Below are 16,781 nucleotides of genomic sequence, written 5' to 3' on the forward strand. Positions count from 1 at the left end.
AGAACAGTAGCATGGTGTAGAGATTAGGCTACTTGCCTGTTTTAATTTCTGAATATCTAGATGATGGAAGCAGCAGTGAAGCTCAGGTTGGTCTGGACTCTCTGCCCAGCTTCCCTCATGCTCAACCCATGTGGACCACATGGTGAACCAAAGTGACCCGGATCTCATCTGAGATAACTGTTCTCCTTGTCCTCTTTGTCCCTAACCTCCTCTTCCTCCTCTTACTGTCACTTCCTCTAGCTCTCACTGCAACATTGTTCTCAAAAACAAGAGAGCTCACCTATGGCCTTTTTTTTTTATAATGCTAAAGCTCTGATTTCTGAGTGAACAATTCAGATATTAGCGTTTATATGTGTGATGAGTGGATGTTGCCAATTGGTAAATGAATTTAAGCATTTGGGATGGCATGTGATTTTAGTTTTTTAATGTTGTGCCTAATGTAGATAATGAGAGAAAACTACACATTATTGTGTGTAGTGTTTTGCAAAAAGTGTGATAGAGAATTGCAAACTGAGTGAAAAGCAGAAAATGTGCTTGTAGTTTTGCAGACTTGGTTTAGGGATTTGATACATGAGTTTCAGGTTTCAGTAATTGTGTCCGAAGTTCCAATTTTAGTGTGTAAACAGTTGTGAAAAACTGTAAAGCCCACTGAATTGGAGTGATTGGCACCAGAGTCAGTGGATTACGTCTGGTCTGTGTACAGTGATAATCCCGCCCAGCCATCAAACATTTCGCGCGAAAATGACTTGGACGATTACTGCGCTATACAGGAAGCAGTCACGAGGATGTGATGGCGTAATGACTAAAACAGGCGGCCCTTAACCGAAATAGTCGTTTTCGATTGGACAATATGATCGGACGCCCCGTATTAGAACGCATACATGTAAAACTATTTGCGGTTGGACAACACATTTTAGGAGCTTCGTTGCTATTGGTTGACAATATTTAGCTCGTTTGTCCCGCCCCCTAAATCTTGGTCGGCTTTCCTACGCCAGCGGTGTGTCACGGAGGTTTGATTGCTACTGGAGAGAACCAGAATCGGGCAAATACTGAACCTATTAACCCAAACTGGCATTACACCGGGGCTGAGGGGCCGCCCCGACGAGTTTTAAACTTGAATATCGCTTAGGTGGATCGTACGTCTCGCTCTGTAACCACCCGCCCTCCCAATGTCGGATTTCAAGCTCGGGATTGTTCGACTTGGCCGTGTGGCCGGGAAGGTGAGCTGGATCCGAGGGCTGCCATGTGCGACAAGGGGAGGGCCCGCGGGGATCACAAAAGCGCTTAAAAACGGTTCACGGAGGTAGTCGGTGGCAGCGGGGGGGGTTAATGGTTAATAGTCGCCGTTGGTGCGGTGATTGTTTAACGTTACACATTTCTAGCTGTGTTTTTAAGAGGCTACGCGACCCGAGAGAGTGGCTCGCCGTGCTGAGTCGGACTGGTTTTCTGCACCTCCACCACACACACAGTCACATACGCCGTGAAGCTAACGCTAGCTAGTAGCAGGTTACATTAGCGGCTAACGTTAAGCGTTGAAGTAGTAACTTAACGTAACGCAAACAGCGTCTTTATATTATCGTTACCCGTGTCGGACAGTGTAGAAGTAGAGAAGACGAAATAGTGCGCCGTTGCTTTGATTTGTTTTTTTTGTTGTTTTTTTTACGACGGTTGGTAACTTAACATTTGGGCACTTGGTGTAAAGTTAGCAGTGCCACGCTAGCTGTGTTGTGAAGGTACTAGACGGCTTGCTATGTGTGAAGTATCGGCTAATGAGGAAGCCATTGCCATGCTCCATCCAGAGTCTTTTGTGCAACGCGACAAAGCACTGGCATGACAGGACTGCTTGACAGCTATGGCTGAACATTTGTTCCGTCTTCTCAAACGTGATTTTGGCTAAAGTTACGTAATTGACCCCACATACAGGCCCGGCGTTACAGTATTGTTGAATGTTGTAAAAAACGCTCCTGCTCATGTCACAGCGACGTGAAGACCGAGCCGTGGTGAATCAGCTGCCCACCTGCTGAGTGACACTGCTCCTGGGCAATACACAACAGACATGTAACACATGTATACCATCTCACACTGTTCCCATATGCAAACATTTGTGTTGCTGTCAATACGAAATTCAGTGTCACATTGCTTGTTGGTATGAGCACAGCACCGCCCATGCTGCGTTGTATCATGCCAGGGTGGTTCATGTCCTCAGACGGCCACTGTCTTGGTGTCTCCTCATATGCATCTTTAATTCCTACCTACTGAGAGGGAACCCAGGCAGTCCATAAGATGCCACTGTTATGCATTCATATTAACTTGCAACTCAAGTCTGAATGTGGACAGTGTAAAACCGGAGATGAAATCTTGACACGGCTGGTCTTGCTGGTCAAAAACTTCTTGTTCTGAAGTGATTTCCTTCTCATTGGTGACATGAAAATGTTAACTATCCACTCAAAAGTTTGCACCTATGTTGCCTCTAGCAGACCGCAAAATAAGAGTGATGTTTGAACATACACGTTTATCGCTCATCTGAACATGCCACTGTTGGGATAACCAGTTTTGTTCAACTGCTTGAGTCTGTTCGAACCAGAAATGTCTGAGTTGTGCACGTTCCCATGGTAAAGCAGGCTTGTGCCACAGGTTCATTTGCAGCCACACTTTTCCAGCAGGGTCAATGGTGGACTAAAAATGTAGTATTCTATGGTTGGGACTTGATTTTGAAGACGAAAACAAGGCTTTGGGTGACTTTTCTTCACGTTGTTTTATATCTCGAAGGAGGCTGGCATCATTTTAGAAACTGTTTTGAGCAGCTGCATTTTGCCACTTGGTATGTTGTGAGGATTTAATGCTAAAGCTTTATATTGACTCCGGCGAATGCTTTATATCGTCCATGTTGGGATTAAAGATTAAGTAAATACAAAGGGATCACAGTGACATCTTGAAGCTGTTTGGGCTGAGAATCAAGCTAGATTGTAAGGTTTTGATAACTTTTGTTGTTGTTCCACACATACCAAACAGGAATTGTTCTGTTTTTCTTTCCTCTTGACTTATAAACTTCAATGATATGGGTCTCCTCATGTTGATATAGCAAAGCAATACGTGAAAAGGTAGCTGTTCTAGTAGTTGTGGTTGTTACAGTTTTAGGTATTGAAATCATGACATTAAACCTGTGCGTTGTTTTGTTTCAGACAAAATACACACTGATCGATGAACAGGACATACCGCTGGTGGAAAACTATGCCTTTGAGGTAAACCACTATGATTCACCTGAAAAATATGTCCTTAGTATGTTTGTGTTGAGAAGAGCACAGATTTAGTACTTACTGACATGAGAAACATGTTTATCCTGTTGATTACAAGCTTGACTGTGATCACTTTTCTGATTTACAGTACAGTGATGAGAGCTTACATTAAACAATTTCACTATTCCATTTCCAGGCGCGCATGGAGGTAGATGCAGACGGCAATGGGGCCAAGATCTTTGCCTACGCTTTCGACATTGGCAAAGGCCGCTGGGCAGGAAGGCCGCTGCATGAGCTGCTCTGGTGAGTCATTTGCTCTGTATATTGGGTGTAAGGGTGGCATGGTGAAGAAGGAGATCGCCCTTCTGTTGGAGGGACCTGGGTTCAAGCCCCCGTTTTGGCAAGCGTCTGCACTGCTGAAGTGTCCTTGACAGGGAGGCACCAGTTGATCGGCAACTGATCATAATCAGCCGATAAACGTTCTGAATAGGTCATTGGTGATCAACCGATCACCGTTTCAAAAAAACAACAACAGCAAAAAAAAAACAGGTTCAGTTGCTGGATCAGGAAAGCGGTTGAACATGCTGTAACCAATTTGCGCCAGTCAGCAGATCGTCAGTAGCGTAGGCATGTCGTCCATCTGACACTGACAGTTAATTTCTGACTTTATTTTGAATTTCACAGCCTAGGATCATAGAATAGAACCAGTTCAATATATTGGACAGAAGGCAGCGCTTGTGCTGCTGCAATGGAAAACATTTCATGCACTACCAATGGCTGTAGGTTAGTAAGCACCTCAGTCATCAAGCACACACTAAAGCCTAGGTCAGACTAGACTATTTTAATGCTGATTCTAAGCCCGATTTGAATCAAGCCTGACAGTAATGTGAACTGGGGATGCTGCGATCAACCGTTGTCACGATTAACTGTGCTTAAAAACGCCACGGCTTTCTAACCGTAAGCATTTTGGAAGCTGCGGTATCTGTCTAAACAGTTCTGTGCTTTTGAATGCAGCCTCATGTTCGCATGAGACTGCGCCTGTCAAAACTTCTCACCAGAGTGAATCACGTTGTTACATTAGCTAACAGAGAGGAGACAACATCCCAGCCTTATATCCACGAAAAAACAGTGTGGGAGTATTTTGGATACCTCAAAAATTACCAGGGAGTTGATATCTAATTTGAAAACATGCTGACAAAAAGTGGCAGCCAAAGGGTCAAACACTACAGCATCTTCCTGTTCAGCGTCCAACCTTGAATAATTAAGTCAAGTTAATAAAAGAAAGTTGAAACGTGTTAAGCTTGGTGACAAGATGCTTAATGAAACGTAAAGCTGGTAGGGGATAAAATATGTGTTGAGACAGTGTGTGGGCTTCTTTTTCTTTTTCTAAAGGGGATAAAATATAAAATTGTCACTTATAATCAACAAAGTAGTGTGAAAGCTGTTAAGAGCTGGGCTTTCAAATACACAAGTCAACATCAACAAAGTTGGAACAGGAGTATTGGAGCATCCATCAATTACTTTGCGTTTTGAAAAGCTCTCAAACGGCTGTAATCTAGTCCAAGCGAAGTTGAAATATTCCAGCGTTTCTTCTAGTCGTTATGGGACTGAGTTGGAAGAAGTCGTTTGGTCATTTTCTCCCTGTTTGCTCATTCTCATCCGTATTGATAAAATGGTTTCCAAGTATAGGCTAGATGAAAAACACTAACCTTTACACTAAGACTAAACCATTATTTTTTTGTTTTCAAAAGGCAGTTACTGTCTGTTCTAAAAGGTAGAATACTTTTCCCACCATATTTAAAGTGTTTTCAACATAGTGTATGATTTGCAGGACCAAAACAATTCTTGTGCAAAGTATATTAAAAACTTTAGTTATAAAATACTTTATTTTTCCTCGTCCTTAGTGCTGTAAAAATATATTGCCGTATTATAATCGTGGAACCGTGATTTTTCCTCCCACTATAATCGTACCATCAAAATCTCAAACTGTTACGTCCCTAGTGTGAAAGGACTGAAGACTGCCGACTCTGGACGTTTGGCCTGACACGATTGTTTCAAACGTTTGATTTGTAGCTGTACAAGACTTACCAAAACTGAAATATGAGAGTGACACTGGCAACAGCCAATGGGAGTTAAGATACAGGGGGAATAAAAAGAGAGTGAACCGGAAGAGAAATCAACAACAACCCACTCGCGTACATACTTCATATCAGCAAGATTCCAAACTCCACTTGCTCCACTCTAGATAAGTTGAAGGAATAAACGTTATATAAAGTGGATCAGTCCATATAAGTATGTAATTACAAATTAAGTGAAAGAAGTCTTGTCCAAAATTCCTCATCAGCATTATCCTTGTAATAATGTCACTTCAAAATACATTTGTAATATAAATGTAAATTGTAGCTTCTGTACCGTGGAGCAGGAAACAATAGAACAGCTGTTTTGTGATTTTATTTACAGTGAACTGTTCTGGATGAAAGGTTAGCCAAAACGTATTTGAAAGACAGAATTGTGTAGTGTGTGATCCCTCGTCTTCATGTGTGACGCCCATCTTTGTCCCATTATGTTGTGTGAACAGCTTCCGAGCAGCGTTTAGTCTGAACTGCCCTAGTTGGGCAAGACTTGAGCAGTCTTGCAGTCTGACCTAGGCATGTAATTACTATGTTTGGATAAAGCCTATGATTTATTTACACAGGGATAGGCCAGCTGTGTCATGCAGTCATAAGAACAATCTGTTAAACACAGAGCTGTATGTATGCTATGTATGCTTGCTGTGCAGGTTTACATGATGTGCCATTGTTGATAGAAAGTCTGGGTAAAATACATCACTTCAATCAGTGATCAACCAATCACACTGTTAAAAATGAGCAAGATTCGGCTCCAGAAAACCTGATCAGTGCATCGCTAGTCCTTGAGTGACACACTGAATCCCTACCAGTGCCAGAGGTGCTGCGCTGTCGCTGAGCCTGACCTCTGACCTCCATGTGGAAGAGAGCATTTCCCTATAGTGATCAATAAAGCATCATATTGGTGTAGTATCATGGGGAGAGTTCAGTAGACCAGTGCAGTTGGCAGTTTACTTGGCATTTTGAGAGCCCAGTATCTAATTTTTTTCAGACGCTAAATTCTCCAACTCTTGATTAAGCTATTGTGGCTAGCATTAGCTAACTTGATACTGCAACATTAGCTGATTATTATACTCCTGTCTGATTATCGCTGGTTTAAAGAAGCAAGTGCATCATACAGCTAATTACAAAGCGGTCCCTCAACATATCGTGTTTCCTACATTTCAAACTTTGTCTCTCCATTCAGACAGCCATAAAATTGGTGCCTGTCCAGGTTTCCTGGAAGATTTCAATGTCCCGGACAAATGGGAGAAATTCCGGTCAAATATTATCTGTATTTATTGAGCTTAAAAACAATTGATAGGCAGTCTATATAAAGAACGACATCATCAAGGCATGTAGATTTATAATATTTTTTTATTGAAAATTACTACTACTTTTGCTTATACATTATATTCCAAATAAAACTAGAAGGGCACTCGGAGAGCGCAGACCTCCGCCAAGGTTCGTGCTATTATTGCTTGTTCGTGAGTCGGATCCGGATCCGCTCCAACATTTAATGGGTTCTTCCTTGGCCCATGTTACACCCTTCCACGAAGTTTCATGAAAATCGGGCCAGCAGTTTTTCTGTAATCCTGCTAACAGACAAACAAACAAACAAACGGCACCGAAAACATAACCTCCTTGGCGGAGGTAATAAGTCCCGTCAATAGACTCACGTGCATAACGCTATTTTAAAAATAAATAAATAAATATTACGCTAGCCTATGTTTGTTGGGGCAACACGTAAATACAAAGAACTTCCTTCAGCTTTAGGCCTACATATTCTCAGATAAAATAAAACAGAATAAAAACTATTTGCAAACAAAAAATTACATGTAGGCCTAGGCCTATCTGGCTCATAACATTTTAATTGCGCCGTGCTGCTGCCGACTTGAAATCAAATAATTTCCGTTCGCTATAGGCCTTTTCTAAGATAAATAAAAACTCTTTGAAAATAAACAAAAAACCATAACCTATTGCTGGCTCATATAATTTTACTTACATTTTTTCGCAGCAGTGAAGCGTGCAGATGCCGACTTAAAATCAAAGGTGCCAAGTGTCTCTCCACAACTTGCAATGCGCATAAGCCTTGTGACCTTGTCCTCCTCAAGGCGACTTCGCTGCGCTGTTTTGATCCGGTTTGCAGAGAGAACCCTCTCTCTGCTGGCACACTGGAGACGGGGATCAAGCAGGCTACCTTGGCCAGTTTGGCCCACTCGGGGTAGATTTCGCTGAAATGTCGGACTTCAACAGATTTTCCTGGTAAAAAACCGGTAATTACCAGATAACGGAAACCCAGATAGGTGCAATGAATTATGGTCAGTGTTGTTCATTAACAAACTTTCAATGCTAGAAAACATTATTTATTTTTTAACAACATTGACATGAAAGGCCAAGTCTGAATACCAGCTTTGCACACCAGTTTTGAATTCCAGCTTTGCGCACCACAACACCCAAAATAAATCTAAAACAAAAATGTACATGGGTGGCTGCTAATTTACTAAATATTAACATTATATAGGAAACCCGGCAGTGTGCTTGGAGCCTGTCCATGTGCCTGGATTTGAACATGGCTCTCTCCTTTGTTTGTTTCCTGTTTTCCTATGTTGTTTTATTTGTGAAATTAGTGATTGTGGCAGTGTGGCTGACATGCAGGTAATTTGAAAACATGTGTCTTTTTATAGGGAGAAGCACAGAGGAGGCATTGCCCCCAGTTTTCAAGTCATCCACATAAACTCTGTGACAGTGGACAACCGGCTAGACAACCTGCGACTGGTGCCAGTAGGCTGGAGCCCCAAGCCGGAGGAGATTTCCAGCAAGCAGAGGTACGACCGCAGCTATACTTGAGCTACTATAATATCTGTAGACATCGTCTGAATTGGACGACTCTTCCTTTTTCTGCTGGCTGCTTGACTAGTGACACATGAGACAAGATTGCTGAAAGTCCTCCTGTTTGGTCAATTTGGATAGCTAGCCTCTGTAGACATTCTTATCTTTTTATTATCATGTTTTAGAGGTGCTGTTTAGCAAGTAGATTCCTTTCCATGGAGCCACTGTTGCTAAAGACAGTCTAGTAGATAGACTCAGCCTTGGACTGTTGTTCAGCACATTAGTGATAGCATAGACCAAACACTGATGACACCCTGTTTTTTCAAGATGTTATTTCTTACTTGTTAAAAAAGACTTCAGACTTCTACTGAGTCTGAATCCACTTTTAGGAACTTAATCTTTTCCTTCCTGTAAGTGGATCATCGTCTGTCGTTTTGAAGATACTTTGGTCTTAAACCAGATGACCACAAACAAGTACAAATTCTGTGCAAAGTTTACCTTTGGGTTGTAGCTGCGCACCTAAATCATAAAGTGGTAATTATGAATTGTTTGAATTTTGTAAATAAGGACCACAATAAGAGCAAGACAGTAAGAGTGGAAACAATGTGTATTAGCTGCTGCTGAAATATGTGAAATCACAATATTTAGTAAAATAATTGGGATTATAATTTTTGCCATAATCATGCATCCCTAATACAGAGTAGATTTATTTGTCCCATCATCCAGATTACATTTGGTGACGTCTTGCGACTGGCCAGGATGTTATCAGACCATGCCGCTCTGAAAGACATGTCTCTGCATCAGAGAACTGTGGTCAAATAGATGGCAGTGTTTCCCACAGGTTGGCAGATTACTTTAGTGGGTGGGGGCTCAGTATCTCAAGTGGCTAAAGTCCCTCACTCTATTATAAGATAATGAGGTTAGCATTAGATAACATGCTACTGCAACATTAATTGGCTGTTATACTACCATCTGGCGACACCGAATGTGCCACTTGCTTGGCTAAAAACAAAATCTGTTGCCAGCTTGGATTTAGTGACTGTTCTGATTGTAAAATGTTGGACCTTGCATTCAGATGTTCTGGTCCAGTACATGTTTTTATTAATTCTGGAGTAATGTACTAAAAATACTTGGCGGTTTTACACAAGTTGTCATTAAGGCTGGGAACCAACACCAGCTTCCATTGAGGAACCAGTGTTTCCAGTACCAATATGTGTGTTATCGATTTACAGTTTTTTCCTTGCTCTTGTTAAAAGTATATAACAAATAACATTTTTTGGTGAACGATTTAATTGTTTTGTTCTCCATTCCTCCCTAGTCTGCTGTGTGTGAATTACTGTGAGGTGTAGTAAACTTGGGAAAATCAGTCTGTTCTGTTTTCTTTATGGCACGGCAGCAGTTTCCTTGTAGCTGAAGCGCATGGCAACATAGTGAGAAAGAAGAGACAAAAAGTGTAGCTACACTTTTGATAAAGAGTCTAGTTTGTCCTCTGTATCATTATACTGCTATGAGCCTCAGCTACAATGCAACTCCTCCTGTTCTGCAGAGATCTGTGCAGAACACACTCTTCTCCCTGGCGTCACTGCGTCACGTCAGTCACACACACACACATACACACACAGTGTACAGTTGTGTGATGTGTTTGGAGTTAAGCATATTGTGAGTAACAAGGTAAAGTTAAGAATTAGCCTTTTGTGTTCCAAACAAGAAAATTAGGTACAACTTGAAATGCAAACATGGAAAGTTTAAATGTTCTGTGGGGATTTAATGATTTATTTGGCAACAATGTATTGTAAATCCTATATAAATACATGTGCTTTGCCTTAACTAGTTGGAAATCCTCAGCAGAGGAAAGAAGGATTGGAGGGAGGGAGGATGGTGTGGGTTAAGGGAAGAGGAAACTTGGATCTTCAAGTCATCCTGTGACTTGTCATGTTAAGTCCAATGTACACTGTTTTTTCTCACTGCTTATACATAATGAACACAAAGCTCAAAATAAAAGCTCAAACCTGACATTTCTTGCATCTGCACAGGACTGTTGAGATGTGTTTTCACACACCCAATATTTCCTCCCATATTGCACTTCTTCCAGAGAGCAGTCTCTATACTGGCTGGCCATCCAGCAGGTGCCAGCTGACCCGGTGGAGGAGCAGTATCTGGAGCTGAGCCGCACGCGCTACTACAATGCTAACGGGGAGCTGGTGGAGGAGGAGGAGTGCTCCTGCACCTACTACGAGTGTCACTACCCTCCTTGTTCACTCATTGAGAGGAGGGTATGTACTACAACTGGCATTCCTATCATTTAAATTTGTATGATTAAACTGACTCCGCCCCTGTCTAAGTGGAGATGTGTTTGTTCATTTATTTGAATTTTAAAGTGGGAGATGAAAAGCTATGGTATAGAGCTATGAGAGGATGAAAATGATCTTGGCTACTTCTCATTTTTACGTGCATGCTCCTACTTTTGACATGTAGGTGCTCAGAGCCAAAGATGATCTTGTTCCTTGTCTGTCCACAGCTGCGAGAGTTCAACATCTGCGGGCGCTGCCAGGTGGCGCGCTACTGCGGCTCCCAGTGCCAGCAGAGGGACTGGCCGGCCCACAAGAAGCAGTGTCGCGAGCGCAAGCGGGTGCTGGCCCTGGAGTCGGAGCCCGAACGATGATCTGCCCCTCATCCTCAATGGGGAGAGGAGGAGGGAGAAGGGGGGCAGGGTTAGACTCGGGGGAGGGGAGCGGGGACAAAGTGCAAAATGGAAAAATAATTGCTGACAAGAGACTAACGATAGAGGACAATGTTGGTTGCTTGATTGGTTGATGAGTGCTAGGGGTGAGGAGATGGAGGAGGGGAAGGAGAATAAAGCAAAAAGACAACTACCACTTCCCAGAACTGGTAATTCTCCATAGCTTGCTTTCCATGTGGATTTGGATGATGGGGTGGGGGGGTGGGGGGTGGGGTAATTATTATTATTTTTTGTTTGTTTGTTTTTATTTTTCTCGAGGAGGAAGACCCTCGAGCTCCACCTGCTGCTATGGTTTTGTATGTGAGGGGGAAAAGTTGTCCCGCCGATAAACCGGACAAGCTTCTTTGGACCACAGTCGAAAACGGACAGTTGTCGTCATCCACTTTTTCCTCCACCCAGCAGCTGGGTATGATGACGTCTGTGCAAACGGGGACCCAGGGGCTACAGTACCCGTCGTTCAGCTGGTACAATGGGACATGGACCTTTTCACTGTATCGCTCCCTTTCTGACCTCTCTGGTGCACATGGCTGCCATCGTCATGGTCATCTACACCTTCGCCACCTCCCTGTCCGTCATGCTCCCCTGCAACCAACCACAACATGCATCAGATAGATTTCACTGATTGAATCACACTACCAGTATTGAGTGTGTGTGTGTGTGTGTGTGTGTGAGTGAATGTGTGCACGTGTGTATGCTTGTGTACGTTTGTGTATGTGCTGCCAATAAGGACTGAAGGACATTGAAATGGTCAAAGTGGGTTATGGGTGTGTCTTTTCTCTTTTAAAGGGGCCATATTATATGAATTTTAAATTTCACAAATTAATAAATATTTAAATTGGGAATCAGTGGGGAGAGAAAAAAGATTTTCACTTGTTCTATAATAAAATAGCTGCCAAATAAAGGCTTTAAGCTTTTTTTTTTTTCTTCTAGAAGAGTTTCCTTGACCCATGGTTTTGAAATCGATCTGATCAGGCTGGTTTTGACTGTTAAAGAAAAACATGGTAAAATTTTGAATTAGCCCAAGGGACCCTGTTTTCCATGCTGTTTCAAATACATGTCCAATTAATATATAAAAACTAACTGGTCATGGTGGTGTTTGGCACTTCTCCCAACACTGGTTTAAATCCCTCCAGTCAGTCACAGTTTGCTGGATTTGAATCGACACCCATCTCTCCAACAGGCTTCTGGCATTTGTAGTTTGTGCGTGGGGGGGGTCCGGGGTGTAGTGCTCTGTTTCTTGTGTGAGAATTTGCTCTATGGGTTATTTTTGAAGAAATTCTATGAATGGAGCTATATTTATTTAAAACACATTATTTGATTGTGAAACACATTTTTGTCCTTCAACACAGTGATTTTTTTTTTTTTAAAGACAAACTTATGAAAAGTGAATAATATGGGACCTTGATATCACTTTTTTGGGCTGGAGCGGGGCAGGTGTTGTGGATTTCAGCCCGGTCACTTAAGGCGCTGTTCCTTTTCCTGTGGTGAAATCTCCTGATCTTTGAATGAATGAGTCCCCCTCTCTGTTCATCTCAGTGAGATGACTTGCCCTTCCAGATTTTCCAGAACAACACAGCACAACATCACTAAATGCTCCCGTGTAAGGGACGTCCTGGAGTAAAAAACTTGAAATCCCCCCCCATAACACACCTTGGTTAATTTTATTTAGGAGACTGTTTTTAATGAATGGCTTGGTACCAATTCCTGTTTTTGTTTTCTACTACACGATGGTCCGTCAAGTAAAACTGTTCTGTGTCAACTTTATCCCCAATCGCCTGCCTTCTCTGTATTACCTACAATGCACACCTGCTCAATGTGTCCTCTTGTGTCTTAGGTGATGAGTCCAGACACTCACATATAAGCATGTAACTCACAGACGTACATGCGACTTGTTGATTGTTTATTTTGTATGTATGTGAACAGGTTTTCAACACTGTGCACTAAAATTTGGCTCCCATGTTAGCATCTTTGTCATAGAGGGGATGAAGGGAGAGGGTGTGATTTGGAGGGAGTGTACAGATTGTGTCTGAAATTTTTTTGTTTTGTAAGAATATAAGCATTAATCACCTAGAAATAAAGAGCTACAGTATGTGAATGGAAGTACAGTTGGGGATAACTGACCGTTTCTTTTCAATGTAAAATGATAAAATAAATAAAACAAACTTCATCTGTGGGAGTTGGGATGCTAATGTTACACCTGTGAATAGAGCATGATGGAATCTGCGTATTTCATCAACTGCATATTGACTTGATTCAGAAATAATGTTGAACCAATGGTTTTCCATCCTAGAGGATTATTAAGCATGTGTTTTAGGACTGCAGCCTCCCATGCCCAATCTCAAAGACTCGCATGAAAATAATGATCATGTATCTCAGTTCATGTATCTAGGCCTGTAAATAATGTTTCAGTTTCGGAGGGAAGGCCTCTTGCAGGCTGTTGAGTTTGGGCTTCAGTCAAATAGGATGAATGCCAGTGTAGCGAGCGCCCCGAAGTGTATCTAGGACGTTCGGGGTAGAGTAGGTTAGTGGAGTCCAGTTTTGGGCTATCGAAGGTGGAGTCTGCAGGTTTTCATTCTACCTAAACACTACACCAGCTGATTTCACTGATTAGTTCCCTCCTCTCTGGTTGAAGGCATGCTAATTAGAGAAATCAGCTGGTTTGTTGTTTGGTTGGAGTGAAATCCTGCAGACTGTCGGCACTCCATGGCACATGGTTGAAGACCACGTGTGTAGGTCTGATCAGTGTTTTGGGATGAAAGACTATCTTACCCAGCGTTTTAGACAGATGTAAATTTGTCTTTATGAAGAAGTTATAATGCTCAACATATAGAGGAGGATCAAACTGAGTTATATAGTTATGTGACAAATGGGTCTTTTAAGGGAGAAATCAATAAATTATTTATATTCAGAGGAAAGTTGGAACTTACGAGGCACACTTGAAGGCAACATATTACTTTTGTGTTTGGATACTGAATGTCAGTTTCTACACTGGAAATCCTCCCTAATTGTGTTTTATATGTGGTTCCCTGGTTCATAGTTTATAATACAGGTGCACTTAGTTTGCATTGTATGACAGGTAAAAAAAAATCCCACCTCAATAAAATGATCAACAAAGAAGCACAAAAAAATAAAAGGTGAATAACAGAAAATAGAGGTAGACGATTGTCTCATTTTCAGGCAATAAATCAAACAAATTGCTTCTTTCAGATGCTGTTGATGTTATGATGCTTTTAAGAGCTTGTCTTCAGCCTAAATTTACAGAGGTATATAATTCATCTGGCAATGTTTCCTACTTCTTGTATCTACTTTGATAGCCCATATCGCTCCCGCCTTTTAATGCAGAAAAGGACCATGATGTGACGCATAACTCACCGCTCCGAACGACTGCTGCAACACTTGACAACAACAATCAAAATATTATGAAATATGAAAGATTGTCAAACAAATGACAAGAACCGAGCACAGTGGGAGCCAGGGGTTAAAATAAAGGCAAAGCCCAGGAAAAACATTGTTGGCAGGTGTGATGATGAGACGGATGAGGATTGGATTTGGGGGTCTGTAGGTGTGTGTGTGTGCATGCATGTCTGTGTGTGTATAATGCTATGTGTGGCTATTTGTTTATTGATTAGGAACCCCAATAGCTGCACACAAGGGTGTCAGCTATTCTTCCCGGGGTTCCACTAAAACACAATATACATCCAAAACATATGCACAAAGTTAGTTTAAAACCAGGATCCAATCAAAACAAAAATTAGGACCACTTTGTCATGGGCCACAGCATGAAAGGCAAGCAGAAATATTAATAAGAGAAATCACATTCGTACAGTAAACAATGATCCTTACATATCAAAAGATGAAGGACAAGCCCAAATATACAAACGTGTGAATGAAATACATATGTATGGATACAACAGTACATAAGAAGCAGAACTAAAATCAAGCATTTGACCTTAACTCATAATCAAATGTCTTTTAACTTCTAAAATTTGCTATTGGCTGTCTTTTCAGACTGAAACCACCGTGTTACTTGTCCCACCCCCCTGTCTCCTAGGTCAGTACCCCGGATGGCTCAGGTGCCTCCCTTGAAGCCGCACTGCATTCAGCCAGGTTGCGGTCAGCTGACATGGGACAGGGGACAGGGGACAGGGGACCGGGGGAGCCGGCCAAGTTAGCCGCCCTGATTTTGGGCACAGCTGTCCCGGTGTGAGGAGGCTTGCCAAGGTCCGCTGTGCCACCTGTCTGCCCTCACCGTCCCGACCAAGCTGGTGCAATGCCAGGAACACAACTGTGTAGGTCAGAGCATAGAGCAAAGCCTGAGTGACAAAACCTTGGACACACACACACTCACACACACACACACACACACACACTTTTCACAGCAGGGAGACAGAGGTATCAGTGGCATTACTTTGTTAGCTCATGTATCAAAGAGAACAGGTGTTGTTTCTTTAGAGAATACCAGACAGCGCAGAAGAGTTAAGTGTCAAAACATGCTGTGGCACGCCGTAATTGGTCTTTTTCATGTTGTGGATATAGACCCTCTCCTGAAGGCGCTGTTTGCAGTCGGCTGTCTGTGTGGGAGTGAAGGGCCCTCACTCTGCCAGTCGCCGAGACTTACCAGCTGGCGAGACGCACACAGCTCGCATTTTGTTCCCAAGATGTCTAAATAACTTTCTAACGATTCCCTCTATAGATGTGAGCCTGGCTGTACCGAGCGAAAACAGCCCACAGATATCTGCTAGAATCTGCTTGATGATTTTGAACCGCCAGTCCATTCATTATGGTGTTACTGTTGAGACATTTACCAATAACACAGGCTCTGATGTCACTATTTTCCTTTTGCAATGAACTAAGGTGAGGAATGTGGCTTTGCATGATGCAGCGGGCTCATAAACTTTCAGTGTCCTGTAAACATAGCATCTCTTTATCTGCTTTATATTCTGATAAATATACTGTTTCATTGGGGATCAGCAGAAATATGAAACTTTGATAATGCTTCTGCCTCAGTCCTGGATGTTTCTTCTCACCCAGTTACAAGGCAGTGAAAGTATTTTTTTTATCAGCTGACCTGCTGGAGTGCTACAAGTGAGAGAGCGCAAATTCCTGGAAAGGCAATTCAAGTTTCTCGTGGTATTTCACTGAACAAATTGCATTCATAAGAACATTAGGACTGACTTGTTTTTTTTCCTCAATTTTCCTTTTTATTCCACGCTCTCTCCTGCTCTCCCATGATTGGCTAGGAACGATGAGTCGCTCGTCGACAATCAGACTGCATGGTTTCATGGGAGAAGTACACATCTGAGAATGATCTGGAACTCCAGTGCAGGTCAAATATAGCTGCAATAACACAATCTGAGTGTGCAATAATGCTGCTGTAATAACATAAAAAAAAATGCTTATTTTACATCTGTACAGGAACACAATTACTGACTTTGTAATGACTGAGAACACGTTTGCATCAGCGGCTTGAGGGCCTTTGCAATGGCCTGTTCTCTATCCATCTGAGTCACTTAAACATTAATTTCTACTCTTTCTAGTCTTCTGGACCGCAGTGCAACATGGCTTTGTCATCCTCTGTCCTGAACTCTGGACAGCAGTTGTCACTCAGTCCATTCTTCCTCCAATGGGGACACCAGTCCCAGCAACTAACTATTCTATCCTACTGATGAGAGAATCAGAAGGGGAGAAACAAGGTCTGGTCCTCCAGAAGCTGCATGTGATTGAACAACTTGAATGGGCTGCACCGTCAGGAGAAGCCCAAAGCGCACCCGCAGTCCAGAGAAGGGAGGTGGCTGGTTACTCCCACAGATATGGGGTGAGGACATTCTCTTGGAAAAGTCAGCTGAATGTTTCCATTTTTCCTCATCT

General features: G+C 42.4%; 1 protein-coding gene across 2 annotated transcripts; it reads left to right on the top strand.

Moving 5' to 3' along the window:
- Positions 1-1,009: 1,009 nt before the first annotated feature.
- Positions 1,010-10,957, top strand: zmynd19 (zinc finger, MYND-type containing 19). Of its 2 annotated transcripts, XM_071522367.1 has the most exons (7): positions 1,209-1,220; positions 2,770-2,821; positions 3,183-3,242; positions 3,433-3,539; positions 8,029-8,169; positions 10,266-10,446; positions 10,692-10,957. In XM_071522367.1, the coding sequence occupies exons 4-7, from the start codon at positions 3,439-3,441 to the stop codon at positions 10,833-10,835; spliced, it is 567 nt and encodes a 188-aa protein (XP_071378468.1). In that variant the 5' UTR covers positions 1,209-1,220; positions 2,770-2,821; positions 3,183-3,242; positions 3,433-3,438; the 3' UTR covers positions 10,836-10,957. The 2 variants fall into 2 exon arrangements, with proteins under 2 accessions (XP_071378467.1, XP_071378468.1); XM_071522366.1 differs by lacking the exon at positions 2,770-2,821 and having other exon boundaries at positions 1,010-1,220; positions 10,692-10,955.
- Positions 10,958-16,781: the final 5,824 nt, after the last annotated feature.

The sequence above is a fragment of the Centroberyx affinis genome, unplaced genomic scaffold, assembly GCF_046629955.1.
Source record: "Centroberyx affinis isolate AG114_WGS23_722 - 3 ecotype Tasmania unplaced genomic scaffold, CSIRO-AGI_Caff_v1 ptg000977l_1, whole genome shotgun sequence".
Lineage (NCBI taxonomy): Eukaryota > Metazoa > Chordata > Actinopteri > Beryciformes > Berycidae > Centroberyx > Centroberyx affinis.